The following is a 21,589-nucleotide window of genomic DNA, read 5'->3' on the forward strand; positions in this document are numbered from 1 at the left end:
GACCGAATGTAGTAAAAGAAATATATATATATATATTTATGTTTCTAAATGTCATCTTGGTGCATTAGCGGTTAGCACGTATGTCTCACAGTTCTGAGGTTTGGGTTCGATTCTCGGCTCTGAGCTTCCTGAGCGGAGTTGACATGTTATTTTCCTGCTTCCCAAATTGCCTAAATATGCTTTCTTGGGGATGTGGGAGGAAACCGGAGTGCCCGGAGAAAACCCACGCAGGCACGGGAAGAACATGAATACAACCTTAACAAGTTTCTTGTTATCCATGCTCTTGCTTTAAGTACTTGCGCCACACCTACAGTACACATTTGTGATGGGGAACTTGAAATGCTGCTCAACCTGTATACTCATTACATTGCCAAGTTAATGACTGCCTTCTTTGATTGAGTTATTATAACGACACCTGCGACGGCAAATGATTTATTCTTTTGAGCCTAAATGATTAGTCATAACATTTAATTCATTGAAATGTGTTCTGTGAGCACACCAGCATTTACATCTTTCCCAGCGGATGTAACCTAAATAGCCATGCAATATCCATCCATTTTCGATACCACTTATCCTGTTCAGGGTCGGAGGGAGCTGGAGCCCACCCCAGCTGATTTCAGATGAAAAGAAGACAACAATGCCCTTTGTTTTTACAACAACTGACTGTTAAACTGTACTTTAGCTTTAACTATGTCTGCCTCCAGTATTATTGCTGTTCACAATTTTTTATGTGCAGTTCGTATTCCAACCTTTTTTTTTTTTTTTTTTTTTTTAATCCTCGTTGTCATGATCCTACACTTAGATTTATTGGATGCCAGTGCTGTAGATGCTTTCAGTGGATCCTTGGTTTTCTTATTCGGCTCACTGCAGCTCACTGCTAAACTCTCACATAACCGGTCAATTATTAAAAGCCGTAGATGAAGGTCGGACTTCCCTATTATCATTTTGCATTAGGCAAAAAATAGTTTGAATTAAATTCAGACATTATAATCGCTGTAAGTTTTGCCTGCAATAAACTAAAATACAAAATATTTTGGTGATGATATTCAGCAATCTTACACTAATAATCATACAGACACAACCACACAAATTTACACTCATCCATGTTGTACTTCTAAAACGAAGAAGCAAATTTTTATTCAAATATAGCTTTTGTAGATGTTTATTGGTCCTTTTTTTCATGAACAGCAAAAACAGGGAACAAATACACAATACATTCAAATGCATTTAAAACCCGACTAGGTTATTCACAATTGATTTTACGATTCATTACTCTTTTAAGTGTTTTAATAAACCAAAGTTTCATTGTTTTTCTACCCTGATATGAAAAATAAAAGTTCATCTGTGAGAATTTCTTTTTCGTAGACTAAATAATTTTATTGACTTTTGTTGTTTGTAAGTAGTGCAACACCAACACAAATGGCAACACAATGGAAAAAAAACGGGGGGGGAAAAACTAAGTTTGACACATTTAACCTTGCTTTCTGCACTCCAATCATTAGCAGTCAAACGTTCAACCAAACTGTACCATGGGGTGGTCCACCCAGCTAGGTAAGGTTGGATAGTTTCTCCTCAGTAGCTCTCTCTATGGGCCAGCTCCAGGCCTTAAAGAATCCACACAGGTTCATTCCCACAGTTTTGGAGAAGGTCTCTGCGTACAGGTTCATCTTTCCGTTATTGTCCTTTGGATAACTGCTTAGCATGTGGTAAGCGGCAAACACCCTCTTGAAGGCATCCCAGCCAAATCTTTCCTGGAGCTGTGAAAGGGCACGTTTCATTCATCATCATCATCAGTTCTGAATGAGGTGTAACTGGTGTGTTTAAATCTCACAGTCACATGGGCCTTTTTATTCTTTAAGCAATTCACAAAGTGAGGTCCCTGTTTGTTACCTGCAAGTATGTTTCAAGAGCCACCCATATCTCCCACTTGCTGAGTGGCCGGCCCTCTTTTACAAATTGCTCCAATCGACTCTTTCTTTTTTCTGGGGTGACATCTCCATGAGCCTGTATTGAAGAACCAATGATGTGAATGTAAAACACCATAATCCTATCATATTGCCCAGTCAAAGAAGAACAATTTGTTCACCTTTTCCTTTTTGACCCCTAACACCTCCTCATGTACATACACTGACCAAAGGTTGCATGTGCACTCTGTGGTATGTGGCCGGAACTCCCAGCAATCTCTCTGCTGGTTGTGACCGAGCTCGTGGATTGGGCCCCACAGGCCTTTAGTCTTGGCATTCTTAATGTTGACCAGTTCATTTGCTGAGGCCTTGTGCATCATGACGGGGTAACCAGAGTGCATCCAACCTGAAGAGAGAGAAAAAATAATGCCAATGCTGTATTTCGCAACTCTCTCGTCAAGTGAAAGTTAACATCAACATTATAAAAGAGTCCATAAAGTTATTTCACAAAATGTTTTTCTCGCTCTTCCTGGTTTACAGCCATATTATGTTTTGGATAGACTCCATAAAACGGACGGTTATGTAAGTTATGTCCCAGAGTGTTATGGAAGGGCAGTTCCAGTATAGTGTTTGAAACACGTTATACAACATTTACGGCCGTTAACAAACATAAATACCATTAGAAATCTGCACATCTGCTACAAAGCGTTCTTTGCGGGGAAATTTGTGTGGTTTGGCAGCCAGGTCAGCAATGCCTCTCATAATCGTGTCCCAGATTGTTGCCAGCGAATCTGGTTGATCCAGATTCCGAATGACATCTGATGGTACAGTGAGTACGACATTTTCAAACTCCAACTCTGCCCAAGGGGAAGGAGCTGTTCGCAGCATGGCCCAATCGCCTGGTGTTGTCACACCTGAAAAGAGCAGAGGGATACTGTATATATTATGTTTTCCAACTACAGTAGGCTTAACATTTTTAAACTGCCTCATGGTATCATGGTAAAAAAGTACATGAAATATTGATCTTCTTGGATGTGGGTAGGATATTTGTATCGTCTTGTAAAAATGTGAACAAGCTGTTCACAAGGACTGGCAGAAGTGACTGTAAACTTTATAATGTGCATGCCAGCCAATTGTTGGTGAGGCATACACAGTTACCGCTATACTTAATGTTTTAGTGATATATTCAGTGATATTCAACCTTTATTGGGCCAAGGCACATATTTTATATTTGAAAAATTTCACAGCGCACCTACAAACTAAAACGCTACAAAAAATGGATACACCTGTCAAATATGTACTTTCTGCAATCTGATTGAAAAGTATTTATTTGTTCTGTCTGTCACTCTACATCGCTGGCATGGACAGATGAGCAATGATCCATTAGTTTTTGCAAAGAATAATTTTCTGACCAATTAAATGAAATTTGATCATTTCCCACGGCACACCTGTAGAGTTCTCAAGGCACAGTAATGTGCCACGGCACACTGGTTGGGAATCATTGGTATAAGGACACACAAGTAGAAAAAAAACCCTGAAGTCAGAGAAGACCAATCACATCATACTCACCAGATTTATAATAAGGTGCCGGCACAGCTACCTGCACTATGACCTCTAACCCTCCCATTTTGGTTTTAGGTGGGGCCACCAAGTAGATGAGACCTCCCCACAAATTCCACACCTGCAACATCTCAGTGTTGATAGGAAATTGCTCATGAACACTGGGCGCTCTCTTCAGCTCGGCAGCCTTAAGATAGTCTGTTTGACAACCGATTTGGACCTGTGGTGGAACAGAAATGATGATTTTTACAAACAATATTCTGAAGCAATGCAAGCTGCAATTCCTTATGTACTGTAAATCCATCTATTCATTTTCTGTAGCGCTTGTCTTTATCAGGGTATCGGGTGAGCTGAATTTATCCCAGCCGACTTTGGGTGAGAGGCGGGGTACACGCTAGACTGGTATCTGGTCAATTGCAGGGCATTACCATCCATCCATCCATTTTCGACACTGCTTATCCTCACTAGGGTCCTTTACAATAAAATCAATGTAATCAATTTACAGTCCTCAATGAACATAACACGCTTGTTTTTGGTACGTGGGAGGAAGCTGCAGTATCTGGGGGGGAACCTACACAAGCATGAGGAAATGTGCAAACTCCACACAGGAGGGCCTGAGTCAAGATTCAAACCCTGAACCTGTTCAGTCTTTTAAAAATATTAACTGACAACTGTTTTCACAGCTTGATGTTATTTTAATCATCAATCAAGTAGGTGTTGGGCTTAGCCCTAATTCAGTTCGGAATTCTCCATCAAATTGGGACAATTGAATGCCTTGAACGTTGTGCACAAAGTTTGGAGAAGGCTGTTTCTGTTCCCCAGTGTACAAAGCAAGGTCAATTTAGGCATTCTTGGATGTTCATAGTATTAAGCTGCTGCATTACAGTGATTTGAGCATAGGGCCACTGGAAGAGATGCAGCATAAATGAACAGAAATACAATACATCATAATAATAATCATTTGCATATATTTGTGTGCCATACCTTCCATCCTTTGTTGACAATCTGTGGAGGCATTGCTATGTAGGTCTTCATACCGTGAGAGAGGTAGAGACCAGTACTGATCCACTCTTCACTTTCTGATACATAAAGTGAAACACACAATCTTGTCAATATAATATAGCACTGTATATAGGTTGAACCTTCACATGGGCAAACAATAAGGCCTAACCTGCTGTGTTGACATTCAATGGAATCCTGTGATTATAGACAACAGGCAACAAGGGGATCTGCTCGATGAGGTAAGGCAGCAGGCTGTCAGGATTGGGGCAAGCCTTATAAACCTCTGAGCCCACATTGAGCAGAAGATGGTCTTTGGGACTTTTCACTGGGCAGGTGTCACACACCTTAAAAAATGAACATTGGAATGCTGGGTAAATGTAGTACACGAAAGCACTATCCATTTGCAGTATAGAATTACATCTATATGTCAACCAACATCAGCAACCAAGGACCTGATTGACCCACTGAGCTTTATGTTGTCTACCTACCTGTGGCATGCCAGATTTCTTCACGACATGCGTAAGGGTGGACAGGACCTGAGCGTATGAACAGCGATCGTGGGCATTCATTTTTAGGAAGGCGGCGCAGTCCTTGCCAAGCTTTTTAAGGCATTGCTCCTCATGCTTGGTAAGATCCTCTCCCTCAGTTACATGAGCAGCAAAGCGTTGTAGAAGGTGGCGGAAGTGGTAGGTGTCTTTGGAAGTCTGGCTGGGTACAGGGGCTTTGAAGCGACCTCCCCGAATGGTTCCACTCAACAAGCTCAAGCCCATTTTGTTCAGGATCTTGTTCCCTGCCATGACAACCAGTGTCATTTAGGATGTTCTGCATGTATCATATACAGTACTACAACAGGAGCTGAGAAAAACATCATCACTCTTACGGTGAGTGTAATACCTGAGAACTCTGTGAGTGGGTTTTGGCCACTGTGTTGCTGTGACCAGTACCAAGCATGGCCACCAATCAGCAGGCCTCCTCCCTCCGCCACAAAGTTCTGGATCTCCTGTGCATGTTTTTCACTGTAGGCTGAACATACAAACACACTCAGGTCTTTCCTGAAGTCGCTCTTCTCACACTTAAACCCGGATTTCTTGAGAACGTCAAGGGCGTTATGTTGCAGGACGCCAACAGTGCCACGTCGGCCATCATCCAACCAGTGAATAGCATTGGTCCAAAATGGAGCCAGCTCCTGTGATAAACCGAACAAAAAGTGTATTCATCACATAACAACATTTGGCAGATCAGCACACAACTCTATTTATTTGAAATGACGCATGGTAATACACAGCACTGACATGATCCATGTTTTTATTAACGTTACCTCTCGTCCCAGAAACCCTTCATGGCTCACAAGAATAATGCGTCCAAGCCCATAATAGGAGGCTGCCAGAAATGGCCGGCCATCTTCTGTCTTTCCGATAGGGAAGGCGAGCCGTCCGTGAATCAGAATCTCAGAAGCAATCGCACCGCCCGTAATGTCAAACTCAGATATTCCCTGAAGTAAGAACTCCAGGTCGCCCTCAAACTCCTTACCCAGTCTGCATTTTAAGAACAACGAAAGGTTTAAGTAGCCGATTGAAACAAAGACAACCAGGCATGTGCACAGATAGCCACTAGGTGGTGCTCAAGCACCTGTCTTTTTGCCCTGAGCCAGAAAGGTGCCCTTTTTGGTGCATCCCATTTTTTTCTTCATCAATATTTCAAAGAAAAAACTATCCTCTCTGTCATCAATTTCACCTAAAGTGTTTATAAATCTAACCAACATTTATTTGAGTCCCTGGGAGAATTGTACATATGCTTCTGCCTTGTCATCAGCCACCGTCCTCCTCCTATCAAAACCTGTCATTTGAACAAATTATTACGCATAACAGAGTTTCAAGACATTTGACAGGTTTTAGGACCCCTGAAGGTGTGAAAATGACCTCTGAAAAGTGTGCGGACTTTCTGACTGACCACTTTCTTCCTTGGTACCAAAAGAAAAAAACGTGCTTTCATAAAACAAAATCATCTTCAAGCATGACAAAGATCCATCTCAAAAGAAATTCAAGCAGCAACTCTCCAAAAAGTCACAAGTTTAATGGATGTAAGACTTGTGAAGCTGCTATAAAATAAGGGGTCCTATGTCAAAAATGTAACTTGACATGTTTTTAATTGAAATAGCTTTAGATTGTATTTAAATATGACCTCCTAATGCTGCAAATTCCAAAAATGACTATTCACAGTTCTTTAAAACCTAAAAATTCTGTTGTGCGTAATGATTTTGAACAGCACATTTTAAGTTTTGTATTTTAAAAAAAATACTGTTATAATTGGCAGGTTTGTTCAAAAACATTTTAAAAACATTTCTGACAGATGATGAGTTGAAAATTATGCTGACTGTCATTTGTATCTACTACTTAGGAAAATCTGAGAAAAAATATAATTTGTATAATAATTTAGAATGCAGTTTCCTCCTGTTTTTTCTGAATTGTATGAATCATTTTTGCAATGGGTGTCCTTTTTTGGCAAGAGCACCTTGCCCCAAAATGTCGACGGACGTGACTGAAGCACACCAGAACTAACATAGTTGCACAGTATAATTGTATATATAGTACAACAAATATACTGTACGTGCCTATTCCATAGTAATCTGAGCTATGAACATACACTGCACTACTTCACTTACAAATGTAAACAGTAAAGCTCAATCAAGGATAATTATGGAAAGAATCATAATTGTAAAAGTATAATAAAATATTCAGACTGGAAAGTTGTAAAATGTAATAGTATATTATTAATAATAGTGTGAATCCAGAAGTAAGAGATCAATGTCATATATATCTTACAGTTAAATAACATTAAAATTTACATACACCACTCGCATCCATGAGGCTGGAATCTGAGGATAGACAGGCAACAATTCAGCTTCACCCGGATGTTCAGAGAAGTAGATCCCAGCCACACCAGACACTTTATTCCCTCCAAACCGAAGCAATGTGTTCTCCTTCGGGTGGTCTGCGGCCCAACTCCACGCTTCCCCTCCAATCAACACTCCTCCGCCATTTTTCAGAAATGCCACCAGGTCCTTCCCATCTATATTCAAGTTATAGGTGTCTGTTACATAAACACCAACATCCATATTCTTTTGGAATGCCCCCACAACTTCAATTTGGAAGCTGGATCTGCTGAGATTATCAGCCACTGCTTTAATGCTTTTGTTGACCCCCACTGACAGGTTGCGTGAGCTATCTCCTCTCAGCCAAATCACTGCATTTTCTACCAGAGTGGAAAATGTTGTCAAGTACGCCACATGTCCCAGGACCACAATTCTTCCAGAGCCATACTGGGAGGCAGCCATCAGGACCTCGCCTTGGCTGTTCATCACCAAAGGAAATGCATGTTCTCCAGTCAGTACTAGGGCACTGGGAACAAAAGAGCCACGGAGGTCCACCTCTCTCAAGCCTCTCATCAGGGACAAATAGTCTCCCTCACGGAGATGTTGTTGAGTCGACATGGTGTAAAGTGAATAACTGCAATTAAGTGCAAAGAGAAAAGAGTGTGAATTCAAAACAAAATTACCATAAATGAGTGAAAGATATTGTTAAACCTTACATCCCATCAAGTAGAAACATTTCAGAGGACTAAATTAGTTGTTCTCTACCGAGTGACTCCGAAGTCTACATGTTATCACAATGTCATATATTTACCTGAGAGCTCGCACCTGAAGTCTAGGAACTGACACTAGGCAAATGTGTACTGTATACGAAAGCAACAGAACAGAGGCGGGACAGCAGTGAGAATAACCAAGACTTTTGACAAAGACCAAGAACAAACACTATTGGACAAAACAGATGATAACGTGTCTATCAGGATTCTTCCGAGTTTGATCTTTTACTCTTCATGGGATACGCCCCGGTAAACTTGCTCATCCACTCCCATATTGATGTCATGTAATCCAAAACAGTCCAACACTATTAGTCCAAATACAACATTTGCAAAAAGCCCTTCAGTGCGAGCTCTGCATCAACAATAGAGTCTTGTTAAATTAATGCCTCTATCACAGTGACAAAACGGTTAATCATGACCTTACAATTTTTGTATATTAAGGTATATTGTGCAGTGTTGTGTGAATGCCGTCACCAAAAGTTATGAAATAGGCTATAACCTGCTCGTATAGCTCAAGGTTAAACGCTCTAATCCTAAAAAAAGGGAAACATGAAACTACTCAACTCAACTTACTTAGCTATCTTGATCCACTTGTCTTCCCTGTTAAAGAGAAAGGAAGTCAGTCGATCATTATGGGAGTCAGATACATGAATCTCGAACAGAAGCGCGAATCTCTGCGCAGTTTATAAAAAAACAAAGGTCGTTTTACAAAAATATAGCGTATAGTTTAAATATTTATAACGATGGCTGACACGTGAGAAAGATAGAAAATTAATGTAAACCAAATAGTTTAGCCAGATTCTTTTCGACTTGGAATCCCGGAAAACTTTGGCGTGACCGGAACCTTCAAATTTACCACGTTTCAAGACGGTCCTATTACGCTGAGGGACTGAGGGTAAAAAAAAAAAAAAAAAAGCCCAACAGAGAGACCAATAAGTTCTGCCGAAATTAAGATACCGTTCCAAGTGAAAATAAAACATTGTCTTCCAGATATTCACGACTTTAGTTGTTACTTTAAGGTTGTGTTGCTGCAATGTCCTGCGTTCTGGTTAGTTCATCAGGGGCTCGGGTCCTTCTGGAGGATGGGCGAGCCTTGCTGTTGGGTCGGGGTCCCGACACCAGAGTCGTCGACAAGAAGTGTTCGAGACACCAGGGTGAATTCAACACTCACGCGTTTAAATGCTTCCACCACACTGCTGTTCAAATAGATATTTTGTTGTGTATCACAGTATTAGACGTGGTTGTTTTAAAGTCTGCCTGATCGACACTCGCAACAATATTGAATGTGGACTGTAATTATGTGCCGCTTCCGCAAACTTGCATTTGTTTCTCTTAACACACAAATATTATACGATTTGAAAATATCATCAACCTTTGTTGTGTGATTTTGTGTGGTTGTGACAATCTTCTGTGTTTGTTCCAGTGAAGGTGGTGGCTTGCTTTGAAGACCAGGATGTGGTTGTCACTCAGGTAGGAAAACAAACGCTTTAGCGTTATGTACCTGCCCTATTAAGTAGTCAGCTGTAGCTTTGTTATTCTTTAAAAAAAAAAAAAAAATAAAGATCCTCCTCTCTTGTAAGACAGCAAAGTTAATATTTATCTTCGCCTCAGGTGTCGTCATGTCGAAACAAGTGATGGTATATTTGATTGTATTGTCTTGATCTACCCTACATGTTGTACATTTGATAACCGTATACAATCTACAACACGAGTATTCTTATTCTTTAACAGCTTGGTCCCAATCCAAGTTTCCTGGAGGGTGAGAAGCTTGGCCGTGGGCAGTCTGGTAAACTCAGTCATGGGGGCACCCTCTACCTGGTCAACCAGCAATACCCATTTCAACTGTGCTTCACCTCGAGCTCGGCTCGAGCTGCTTCCAGTACGGTACAAGGAGGGCTCAAAGATACAAACAAATCAAAAGGTGGGAAGAACGGGAATGAAAAAAGGTCACCTTGGAGTCTACCTAAGCGCAGTATGAAGGATTTCTTTCATACCTCTCCCATGAAGGTAAATTAATTTGCTTACTTATTTAACTGCATTTTAGAGGCAGATTTGTGACTGCCATCTCTGTCTAGTCTTCAAAAAGGCCACTTAGCCCAGAGAGAGGGCATCCTGATGCAAAGCGCCAGAGAGGGGATGAGGAGGCCTCTAGTGGAAGGAATAAGGAGGAGGCGAGTGAAAATGAGGATGAGAAACGAGTAGAAGAAAAGCTCAAGCAGCTCCAGGAGTTGGCAGAGATGGCCATGAGTCAGAAATATAACAAGAGCGCCCAGCCTGCATCATCATCATCATCATCTTCTTCTACCTCCTCAGCCTGTGTAAACAGCGTTTGGCAGCAAATTGGCAATCTCATGCTTTATACTGCAGGAGGCGTCAGAGGAAGTGACAAGGTGGGCCACCAACCTTAAAAGTTTGTTTATTCATTTATGAGTATAACAACAGTGGAATTATTCAACAAATGAAATGTAACATATTTTTTAATTAATTATTTAATACAATTGTCTCGCTATTAAATGTTTAGAGTCGGTTGCCAAATCATAATGGACTTTAGTTTTTTTTTCCCCAACTATCAAGACGCATGGTGGTATTTAATGCTATTGTGGAGGTATTATTAATTATAGTAACGATTGCAATGTCTTCTCCAGATTGCTGGGTTTGACATAGATGGCTGCATTATCACTACTAAGTCTGGCAAAGTTTTTCCCACTGCACCGGATGACTGGAAGTACGTCTGTTTCTCTGATGCCCCAAAATCCAAGTGTATCTTGTCCCATCCTGTGTTTTGTCTTATTTGTGTGTACCGTTAACAGAATTCTCTACCCTGAAATTCAGCCACGTCTGGCCAGCTTAATTAAGAAAGGATACAAGGTGGGAGGAGCAAAACTTGACATACTGTTATGATATTAGATATACTGTAAACAAGACATAGACATTAAAGCCTATTTAAACAATCAGTTGTTGTATTGGTTTGTTTTCTTATTCCCCTTTTCTCTTCCTCTAGGTGGTCTTTTTCACAAACCAGATGGGAATCGCTAGAGGAAAACTGAGGCCAGAAGTCTTCAAGTCGAAAGTGGAGGACATCCTGACCACACTACAGCTACCTGTACAGGTATGGGTTGAGTTCATGACTTTTGAATGGCAAAGGAAACAATATACTGTAAATAAAGAGCATTTATCAAAAGATTATGCATTTACAAAGATAATTGTTCGATTATTATTAGATTCCATAAATGTGCATAATATTGTGGCCAGTTGGTATACATCCTTTACGGACCACTTTATTTGGGCATACTTGTCTTGTACCATATTGAACCCCCTTTTACCCTCTCAATTTCCTTCCTTTTTGAACATCAAATTGTGGTTGATATTGTTTGGGTGTAGTTAATCTTGGAATAGTATTGTTGCTTGTACATTTCGGCTGTTTGTGTAAATAAAGTATAATCAGCTTTCTGAATATATCCTGAATCCAAATTAGATGAATTTTCATATTGTGCAAATGTGTAGTCAAAATTTGCTCTCTCGTTTTAGTATACACAAAGCTGATGTGTGGATTGTGGTCTGTTTCAAAGGTGTTTGTAGCAGCTGGTCCGGGAATCTACAGGAAACCAGCAGTGGGAATGTGGAATCACTTGTGTGAAAAGGTACATTTTGGTACAGCTCATTCAGACGAAAAGCACATAAATTATTTATTCTGAGGTAGAAGTTAAAGCATGTCTTGCAACAACTCAGATCAATATTGTGTGGCAGCCTTAAACCATTTGACTTAAAGTGAGTGGAATGTAAACACAACCACATGTTATTTGTTGTATTTTGTGTTGTTCCTACACAGGCCAATGATGGTGTTCATGTGGACAACACACAAAGTTTTTATGTTGGAGGTGAGTCTGTATAGGAAGTTTTTAAACCTTTTTCTGCGTGACAATAATAACAATGCATTACAATAATAAAAAATACTTTTCTGGACACTAGTATAACAAAACCAAGGTGTTTTTTTAATTAAATCGAGACTTTATACTGTCCATGTTAGAGAGTCACTCTATGGAGGTTTAAATAGCCCAAATATGGCACCTTTAACTACATTCTTCCATTTGTATTACTATTGCATCATACAACAAAAATACTGGATATCACTATCCATTCATCCATTTCCTGTAGTGCTTTATCCTCGTATGCTGGAGCCTATCCCAGCTGACTCCGGGCGAGAGGCGGGGTACACCGTGAACTGGTCGCAAGTCAATCGCAGGGCACATATAAACAAACAACCATTCGCGCACACATTCACACCGAAGGGCAATTTAGAGTTTTCAATCAACCTACCATGCATGTTTTTGGGATGTGGGAGGAAACCGGAGCGCCCGGAGAAAACCCACGCAGGCACGGGGAAAACGGGTAAACCCCACACAGGCGGGGGACAGGATTTGAACCCCGGTCCTCTGAACTATGAGGCAGATGTGCTAACCAGTCGTCCACCGTGCTGCATGGATATCACTAATTAACCTTTAAGAAATCAGAGGCTTAAAAATAATTTTATTGAAAAAGTCATTCTAAGGAGAAAGGGATCCCTCTTATAGCCATGGGGACTCTGGATCATCAATTTTATGGACACCATGTTTGTCATGTTAGTGCTAGCATCAATGATAATGTTACTGAGTGTACATTTTTTGTTGACAAATGCACATTTAAAGAGTTGTATTTACCATATTGGCTCTGGTAAATTGGACTTCACAACTGTAGGGAAAGCACTGGAACAAAAAAGTCCACATTTCATTCAATACATTTCATTTTCATGTAATAAAAAGCAAAATTATGTTAAACTGTTTCAAAATGTTCCAGGTTAAAACATCTCAGACTATGAGACGGTTATAGTATTATAAGATGCATTGCATATTGGAGTGTGTGTAGCAAAAGTACTGTATCATCTGCTTTTCCCCCGAAGATGCTGCAGGTAGACCTGAGAACTGGGCTCCAGGGAAGAAGAAGAAGGACTTCTCCTGCAGTGACCGACTGGTTAGACCTCTTTGTACTATACTTAAGTGTGTGTTTTTTTTCCCCCATTAAAAAAAAAAACACCTGACAAATTCATGCATAGGTGACTAAAATATAGCAATATGTTGTATCACTCAATGTATTTTTCACGTCTGCAGTTTGCTCTGAATCTCAGCTTGCAATTCCACACACCAGAGGAGTACTTCCTGGGCTGGAAGAGCGCCTCATATAGTCTACCACAATTTGACCCTGTGAGTGAAAATTACGTACTGCAATCTGAAGACTTAATGCGTGAATCAAAATGTTTTTGAGTTACTCGACTTCACTGTCTGACTGCGTGGCACACAATACCATATATACTGCAATATCCAAATTGTCTAGATTTCTGTTTGAAATTGAAATGTGAATTCATAGAGAAAACTTGACTCCACCGCCAGGCTGTATGACCCGCCGTCTGCGTCTCTCACCTTGAGCAAGATAGAAGTCATTGTGGCCGTGGGTTTCCCCGCATGTATGTAAATGGTCCGAGTGATCCTCAGTGTGTCTTGCGTGTATCACTCAACAACATCCTCCTAATTGCTTGTTTTTACTTTTCAGCGGGCAAGTCCACATTCTTCCAAACCCATATTGTCCCAAAGGGTTATGCCTACGTCAACAGGGTGAGTAGTCACAAACCCTCAATGTGGTTATATAGAGTTGCAATAAAAATGATCCTCAATCCTTGTGGTAAATTATATTTACAGGGGTCCTCGGTTTACTTCATACAATAATTTGAGGTTCCGAACTGCGTGACTTCGCAGCTAATGTAGCTACCTGAGATGTCGGTAACGCGTTACTCCAAAATGCTAACATTTTGAGTAACGAGCAAAGTAACGAGCAAAGTAATATATTATTATTATTATTATTATATATTATAATATAGTATTATTTTTCCAAGGAAAGTAATTAGACTTCAGTTTACTTCTTAAAAACAACAATAGTTACTTGTGAGTCATCAATGTCTCTCGCCAAGTATGAATTTGTGGCTGGTGACGCGAACAAAATGCGATACAGCTATTCAATTGGACTTAACCATTCACGCAGACCATTAATTAAAAAAAAACAGAAGAAAACAATTGGGAGGTGATTGTTGATTCTACAATGCACATGTACAGTAGCATAAAAGTGCAAAGAAATGCACAATTTCACTATCGCCACACTATTTTTGTTATTTCCCTTAGTAAAAAGTGTATTTGATTGTTGTTACTTTTTTACTTACACCTTAAGAATACAGTTTTACTGTCGTGTTAAGCGTGCAAATTATTGTGGGTTAATTATTCATACTGAAGTGTGCGGTCATAAATCTGTCATGGAGCGCAAGGACTGGCTCACTGAATGACTTACAATACATATCTTAAATAATAATATTTACAATGAAAAGTGAGAACTTTCAACTTCGTCTGTAGTCCGGACTGTGAGCATGTTTAACCCGCTGCACGGCTGACGTCACGTAGTAAGTGCTTCTCATGTATTACTTACTACTGTGTTAGTTAGCATAAGTTAGTGATAGACTACAGCGTGTTCTGATTTACGTACACATTCAAGTTAACGTCGCCGCCATAGGAAGTAACCGAGGACCATCTTCATACACACGCAAATAGTTTGCAATGACATAACAAAAAACGTAATTTAAATATCTCAACACAACTAACATTACAAGCCGTATCTCCAAATTCAACACAGAATGTCACTTTCAGTTAATAGTATGCCATTTCACAATTATTCAACCCTATCTTTACAAGTATCTTTATTACTTTGTAGAACAGCCTGTCCTGAAGTCTGAAAAACATACACAAGGTGCTACTGACCCACAAGACAAGACACCCACAGCATTCATTCATTCATTAATTTTCCTCCGCTTATCCGAGGTCGGGTCGCAGGGGCAGCAGCCTCAACTGTAAAGGGAAAAATGGATTCAATCAAGTTTCAGTAAATTCCATGAGGAAACGTGTGTCTTCTATGAAGAAGCTGAAGCTTAGTTAGGTGTCAGGTCAACAGTCTCAAGCAGAAGATGTCCTGGAAGGTTTTCAACTGGTCTTGTGGGTTTGGAAGAAGGCGGTCACAGCAGGCAGACTCCAGTATTAGTTAGCGTGGCATAATTGTCTTGGAGGGGCACTTGCTCGTGGACATGATAACAGCAGTCAGGATGCAGACTAACATCCAACTAGTTGCAATTAATTTTGTCTGCAGCAGGACTTGAACTGTGGACCTTTGCTTCCAAAAACCAAGTCCTGACAGATGAGCTACTGTTGAGCAAAAAATGAATGACTTACCAGCTTTGTTAATTTAGGAAGGTCCTCAGTGATTTGCAGATGTGATTTGAGAGTTCAGCAAATGGCGTCAGAGGCCCCCTGCTGCCGGGTCACGTTCAGCCTCAAATCCGGCGGGAGGATGTCCGCGGAGACGATTCACAGTCAAACTTAATGCCGGAAATTGGTGATAAGATAACCTTAGACCAGAGGAACCTTCTCTGAGAGGAGTCTTTTACGCCCTCTGAAATATCTGTAAAAAACTAGGACTTGGAGCGCCAGATGTTGTGATCACAATTACAGTTCATTAGTAAAAAGCAAAAAGGTTACAAAAGTGTGGAGATTACACGTCTCCCGGGGGACAGACATTCCCTCACTTTCCCCAACACGTCTCAATATTCTCCGCAAGCAGTTACAAGTAGCAACAGTGAGGGAACTGTTCTTACACGTTTCCAACTGTAAGGAGGAAAGGAGAGGGATAAAAGTCTCCCAAATACCTGTATGTCTTCTAAACTATAAATCTGAGTCGCCCACCTAAGTCTAAGGATAGAGGGAGAATATCCATCCATCCATCCATCCATTTTCTTCACCGCTTCTCCTCACTAGGGTCGCGGGCGTGCTGGAGCCTATCCCAGCTATCATCGGGCAGGAGGCGGGGTACACCTCGAACTGGTTGCCAGCCAATCGCAGGGCACATAGAAACAAACAACCATTCGCACTCACATTCACACCTATGGGCAATTTAGTGTGTACAATTCATGCATGTTTTTGGGATGTGGGAGGAAACTGGAGTGCCCGGAGAAAACCCACGCAGGCACGGGAAGAACATGCAAACTCCACACAGGCGGGGCCGGGGATCGAACCCCGGTCCTCAGAACTGTGAGGCTGACGCTCTAACCAGTCGTCCACCATGCCGCCAGAGGGAGAATAGTTACAAACAAATCGTGAGATCCCTTTTGGGGTGAAATCGTGAGCAACTTTTGTCGAGCCTTAGTTTCTCCCTGCTCACTCTGTAACCACCTCTTTATCGTCCCTTCTCGCTCTTCCAGGCAATGCAAAATACTTGAACAGTGGGACATCTTATATTTAGGGCCACTATGAGGCAAGCCATGAATTTTGAAACGGAGATTTCAGCGCAGCCAGGTCTAAAGCATGAATAGGACAGTCATAAATGTCTATGAAGGGACATTATAAAAGAACATCATATACCCAAGGATAAAGTACAAGGTTTAGAATTAATATGATTTTAACACAAGTTGAAAATATTTCAAATTACAAAACCCTACTGCTGCCCATTGCCATCCAATTGAAAGGAGCTCTGGAAATTGGAATCACGTGTCTTGATAGGAAGATGGCAGGGTGTGGGGCCGGAGCCAAATTCCACATTTTCACTGCAATAACAGCTCTTGATGTGATAGAAGTCTGGGACATTTAAAGTCTCTGGCATGTGATGAGCTTTTTTTAAATTTTTTGTCTCTTCTTCAGGATGTGCTTGGTTCATGGCAGAGCTGTGTGGCGGCATGTGAGCGTGCTCTGAAGGAGGGCCGCAGCGTCGCCATAGACAACACCAATCCTGACCTCGAGTCCCGCAAACGGTAGACCACGTGTTTTTCTTAAAATACTGGGATATATTTATCCATACTTCAATTGAAGGCTTCAGTTATTTTTAAAAAAAAATGCAAGATGAGAGACGAATGTACTGTATCTTCTGCAGGTGGGGAGTTCTCTGTATTACTTTAAGATATGATGTAAACCAGTGGTTTAAAAAGTTCATCTTAAAATGTAAAATGTTAAAAATATTTCATCTTTTCCTGCACATGGTATCCACAGACATAATACTTTTGTTTTATATTGGCTGCACCAGAATTCTGTTATTCCTGGATGCCCCGGTTCAATGAATATTGAATGAATCATTTTTGTGTTTGTCTAAGCTCTGATTCTGTTTTTCTCTTCCAGTTATGTGGATGTGGCCAAGGCAGCAGGCATGTCCTGTCGCTGTTTTCACTTCTCAGCCACTCTGGAACAAGCCAAACACAACAATAGAGTATGATTCATCTTTATGCACTGTCACAGGTATTCTGTTGATGAAATGGTTACATTTTCTTTCAGAATGCATTGTTGTTATTTTTCTTATCAGTTCCGTGAGATGGTGCCCTCAGACAGCAAACATATGAAAGTTAACGACATGATTTTCCAAAGCTACAAGTGAGTAACATCACCCAAGAACAATTACCTTTAGTTCTCTTTTAGTCCAGTCTTTGCATTTTGGTTTTGCATATGTTGCACTATACTATTGCTCTGTCTTTCTCGTGATGAGCAGGAAACACTTTGTGGCACCGGCTCTCTCCGAGGGATTCTCCGAGATTCTCAATATCCACTTTGTCCCTAACTTTAAAGACAGCCAATCAGAAATCTTGTTCCGACAGTTCACTGAAGGCTGATGGTCCCAATCACGTTGATGAACTATGTAAGAATAATTATTCTAAATGGTTAAGCTTTGAGAGGTGAAATTGTGCCAGCAAGCAAGACACAACTGAGACAAATTGGTAAGGTTTCTTATTCACCTTTACATTAAGTTTAGCAGTGAAGTGCGCAAAATGAACATTTTCATAATGTTGTGAATAATTTCTTAAAACTGTGTATTACAACATGGCTGTGAGAGTTTTGATATCACACTTCGACTTGCAATAAAGAGAACAGTACAACACACTTGTAGTCTATGGGCAAAGGTGCTTTTTCATTTTTGCTTTGAAGAGACATCTTTTCCACAATTGAAACAGTTCCCGGGTCTCTCAGTTACACAACTGTGACATATTTTCATCAGAATACCGCAAAAATTAAGAATCATAGATACACTTTAACATCCTATTTGTTGGCCAGCTGAAATTGCCATGTTGAAGTTGGCCCCATTACATGCAAGTAAGCGACTGGACACTCAGTCCATATAATGCCGAGCCAATAGCTAGCTCGGATTTTGTTACCACGATGCCCACCAAACATAATTTAGCTTTTACGCGGCTGCTGCCTTCCCCAAAATTATTGGAATGTATTTTTTTTAATTTATGTAATGTTGATTGGCTAGCTCAACAAGAATTTAAAAAAAATAATAATGTGCAATTTGAGTTTGATTCAAAGTGGGTCAAAAAGGTGGGGAAATATCAATTGGTGGTTTGGCTTTTCCACTAACACGTCATCACTTCAGATTTCATTTTAATCTAACCAATTGTGCTCGTTGTTTTTTGGGGGGAGTTTTCCGTGTAATCTACTTTTATTTAATTTCTTACTTATATTCCTGATTTAATAAAATCTCAAACAGCAGGTGTTAAATTGCATGTTAACTCACTCAGATTGCGCGCGCTGTTTGCAACAGCAAGTAGTGGTGAAGAGCGTTTGTGGTGCCTCAGTGTGAACACTAGGGGCGCTGTGTAAAAAAGAAAAGAGGACGTATAAATCTAGATGAAGAAGAAATAATATCCGAAGAAGAAAAAGGAGTCTAGTTTATGTACAAGTTAGCGACATAGATGCTTTCTTACCGCTTTCGGGTTTGCGCCTCAGGTCGCTCTAATAGTTTCCAGCATGGAAAATCTATTAGAGAACCGCAAGCGCAAAATGAAGTTTGGAGTGAGGGAGTTGGCGGTGTTGGTGGAAGAGGCAAACAAACATATTGGTGAGTTACAGGAAAGAAATCTGAATATATCCCGTAGAAATGCTATATGGGAGACAATCTGTAAGAAAGTCAATGCCGTGGGTAAAACAAGGAGAACGCCAGATGAGGTTAAGAAAAGGTGGCAAGATATCCGAAGAAGAACAAAGGAAAAAATGGCTCAGAATAAGACGCCTGCAAAGAAAACAGCTGGGGGACCGGCGGAAGACATACCGCTGTCTGCCATTGAGGAGCAGTTGCAGTTAACCTTCTGCGATGAGAACATCATTGGAATCGAGGAGTTTGACATCCTTCAATCAAAAACTGAACGCAAAGGTGGGTCCGTGGTAACAAACAATTTATTACCTTAAATGATGTGTTATCTTTTCAATAAATGTGCACCTCATTTCATTTACAAAATTAGTCTGTGGTTTTTATTTCACAGCATTACAGACCGCTGAGTTTTCCGTTTGCCCAAGTTGTGTAGGCATACATAGAAAAATGATAGTCTGCAGCATGTATTTTTATTGTTGAAAAACAAAACGACTCAACTCAATAACATGGTGCACACAAACGTTAGTTTTGTGCAGTCATGAGTCACAACAAAATAAGTCAACATTTTCAATGCCGTTTTCCTTACGATCTGTAAAAAGACGATTGTTTTGTTTTTTTTCAGAGTCTGCATTAGAAATTCCAGAATCCTCACCGCACTCAAGTCAGCCAAAGTCACCAATTGACACTGCTGCAGAGCCCCAAAATCATGCACCTTATGAGGACATTGACAAGGAGTTGCTGCAGCAACAGAAAAATCAGTCTGCAGCACTTCAAAATGGTTTGCAGTCCATTGTACACGAGGTGAGAGCTGTGTCCTCTGTGATGCGTGCGTCCAGACGGGACACTCAGGCCATCGTTGCGCAGACCAGGCAACTGGTCAGTGCCGTGTCTGACCTGACGACAGCCATCCATGTCCTGACAAGAGTGATAGAAGACGGGGTACGGACAGTCGGGACCCAGAGGTCCTTCTGTTCCAGTGGCCCCTCAACTGAGCTGCCAGGAAATGAAGAGGAAGTGGAGGGCGCAGGAGGAGCTGAATGTGAATTACGCTCACGTGAACCACAGCGTAACCTGCGAAAACGTAAAACTCCATTGGACGAAACAATTTTGACAAAAAATACGTAGCCGGGCAATTTCACTATGAGCATTGTTTTAAGATTTTGGCCGGGTTTTCCGTGCTCTGACAGCTAAAAGGGGAAGTTTGCAATTTAAGAAAAACACAAACACTGTCATATTTATTAAAACTGACAGTGTGACCTAACCGTAGTACATGATTAAAATGATCTATGAAATCATCAGCCCTCCATGGCCCATGTTGTACCTCTACAGTATTGACAATTTGATTTGCAAGAATCCACCGTCCGTCCATCCATCCATTTGTTTTCCCGCTTGTCCGCGGTCGGGTTGCGGGGGCAGCAACGTAAGCGGAGAAGCCCTGACTTCCATCTCCCCAGCCGCTTCTCCAGCTCTCCCAGGGGTGTCCCAAGACGTTGCCAGGAGACCATTTCTCCAGCATGTCCTGTCTTCCCCGGGGCCTCCTCTCAGTGGGTTGTGCCCGGAACACTTCAGAAGGGAGAGGCATCCTACCTTGATGCCTGAGCAACCTCACCTGGCTCCTGTCAATGCGGAAGAAGCAGTGGGTTTTCTCGAAGCCCCTCCAGGACGACCGAGCTTGTCAGTCACCCCACCACGCCTGAGGAAATACAACCAATCAGAGACAAAACATGTGACTGATGAGGTGTCACACACTTGCCAGTACATCCCTGCGGCTTCGTGCTGACTTGTTTCCTTTTTACTCCAGAAAAGCACCTTAATTGTCTGAATGTTATGGGTTTTAATTTATTTTTTTATTTTTTTGCTAAGCTGCAAAACCTTTAAGGTTTCAGCCTAGTTGGGAATACGAGCCAGAACACATTTATGTTGCTGGTCTTTTTTCGTTGTTGGCCTACTGCATGAAAAATGTTAACGATTGTATACCTCAAATGGCTCTTGAAGAATGGCTTTGAATCAAATGATTACACGTCTGCTCTCCTGCACTTTGAGGTTGTTCCACATGTATGACATCATGTTCCGACCGGTGATTTGCGATGTTGTTTTTTTGCCGTGTGTGATTAAAAACTCTCCATGGAAACATTTGTTTCTCCGCAAAAGCAGTTCCAAAAAGACAAAGATCTCCTTGTTTGGTAGTAGCCGATTTTCTGCGCACACACGTGTACTCCAGTTCATGACACAAGCACATCACCTAACCTTCCAGGAGAGGGGGATGCATTTATTCAGGTGTCCTACAGTTACATTTTATTCATAGAATTCTGCTGCATTTCTGTGTTAAAAGGCTCTGATGTTGAAATTCGGGTGCACAAGTGTGAAGGCAGGGTGAGAGGTTTAACCAAGATATTTTTGAAGTATTGGGACAGCTTATCATGACCATTACATCTACTTGTAGAAGAAAATATGGAGTTGGTCGCTTCTGTGCAGATGGGACTGTGTCCACTATTCTGGAACACACGATT

The 21,589-nt window shown here is 41.1% G+C and overlaps 3 protein-coding genes across 4 annotated transcripts; 2 read left to right on the top strand and 1 right to left on the bottom strand.

The window, feature by feature from the left end:
• Window positions 1-1,146: 1,146 nt before the first annotated feature.
• zgc:162193 (TRPM8 channel-associated factor homolog) lies at window positions 1,147-8,647 on the bottom strand. Its single transcript, XM_061682330.1, is given in 13 exon segments — window positions 1,147-1,558; window positions 1,560-1,757; window positions 1,891-2,004; window positions 2,087-2,310; window positions 2,582-2,818; window positions 3,474-3,684; window positions 4,449-4,543; window positions 4,636-4,810; window positions 4,955-5,256; window positions 5,361-5,652; window positions 5,785-6,001; window positions 7,316-7,972; window positions 8,150-8,647. Coding segments are annotated over 12 exon segments (2,751 nt in total). The 5' UTR covers window positions 7,957-7,972; window positions 8,150-8,647; the 3' UTR covers window positions 1,147-1,513.
• Window positions 8,648-9,029: 382 nt separating this feature from the next.
• On the top strand, window positions 9,030-18,087 carry pnkp (polynucleotide kinase 3'-phosphatase). 2 transcript variants are annotated; one of them, XM_061681685.1, is made up of 17 exons: window positions 9,030-9,262; window positions 9,532-9,578; window positions 9,840-10,115; window positions 10,184-10,498; window positions 10,754-10,833; window positions 10,919-10,976; window positions 11,110-11,217; window positions 11,678-11,749; window positions 11,938-11,986; window positions 13,045-13,115; window positions 13,253-13,345; window positions 13,509-13,605; window positions 13,692-13,753; window positions 16,868-16,977; window positions 17,339-17,426; window positions 17,520-17,587; window positions 17,703-18,087. In XM_061681685.1, exons 1-17 carry the CDS (start codon window positions 9,142-9,144, stop codon window positions 17,821-17,823), a joined length of 1,836 nt encoding a protein of 611 aa, XP_061537669.1. In that variant the 5' UTR covers window positions 9,030-9,141; the 3' UTR covers window positions 17,824-18,087. The 2 variants fall into 2 exon arrangements, with proteins under 2 accessions (XP_061537669.1, XP_061537670.1); XM_061681686.1 differs by having other exon boundaries at window positions 9,537-9,578.
• Window positions 18,032-21,180, top strand: LOC133405306 (uncharacterized). The gene is made up of 3 exons (XM_061682159.1): window positions 18,032-18,037; window positions 18,896-19,361; window positions 19,702-21,180. Exons 1-3 carry the CDS (start codon window positions 18,032-18,034, stop codon window positions 20,202-20,204), a joined length of 975 nt encoding a protein of 324 aa, XP_061538143.1. The 3' UTR covers window positions 20,205-21,180.
• Window positions 21,181-21,589: the final 409 nt, after the last annotated feature.

This window comes from Phycodurus eques, chromosome 7 (assembly GCF_024500275.1).
Source record: "Phycodurus eques isolate BA_2022a chromosome 7, UOR_Pequ_1.1, whole genome shotgun sequence".
Taxonomy (NCBI): Eukaryota; Metazoa; Chordata; class Actinopteri; order Syngnathiformes; family Syngnathidae; genus Phycodurus; species Phycodurus eques.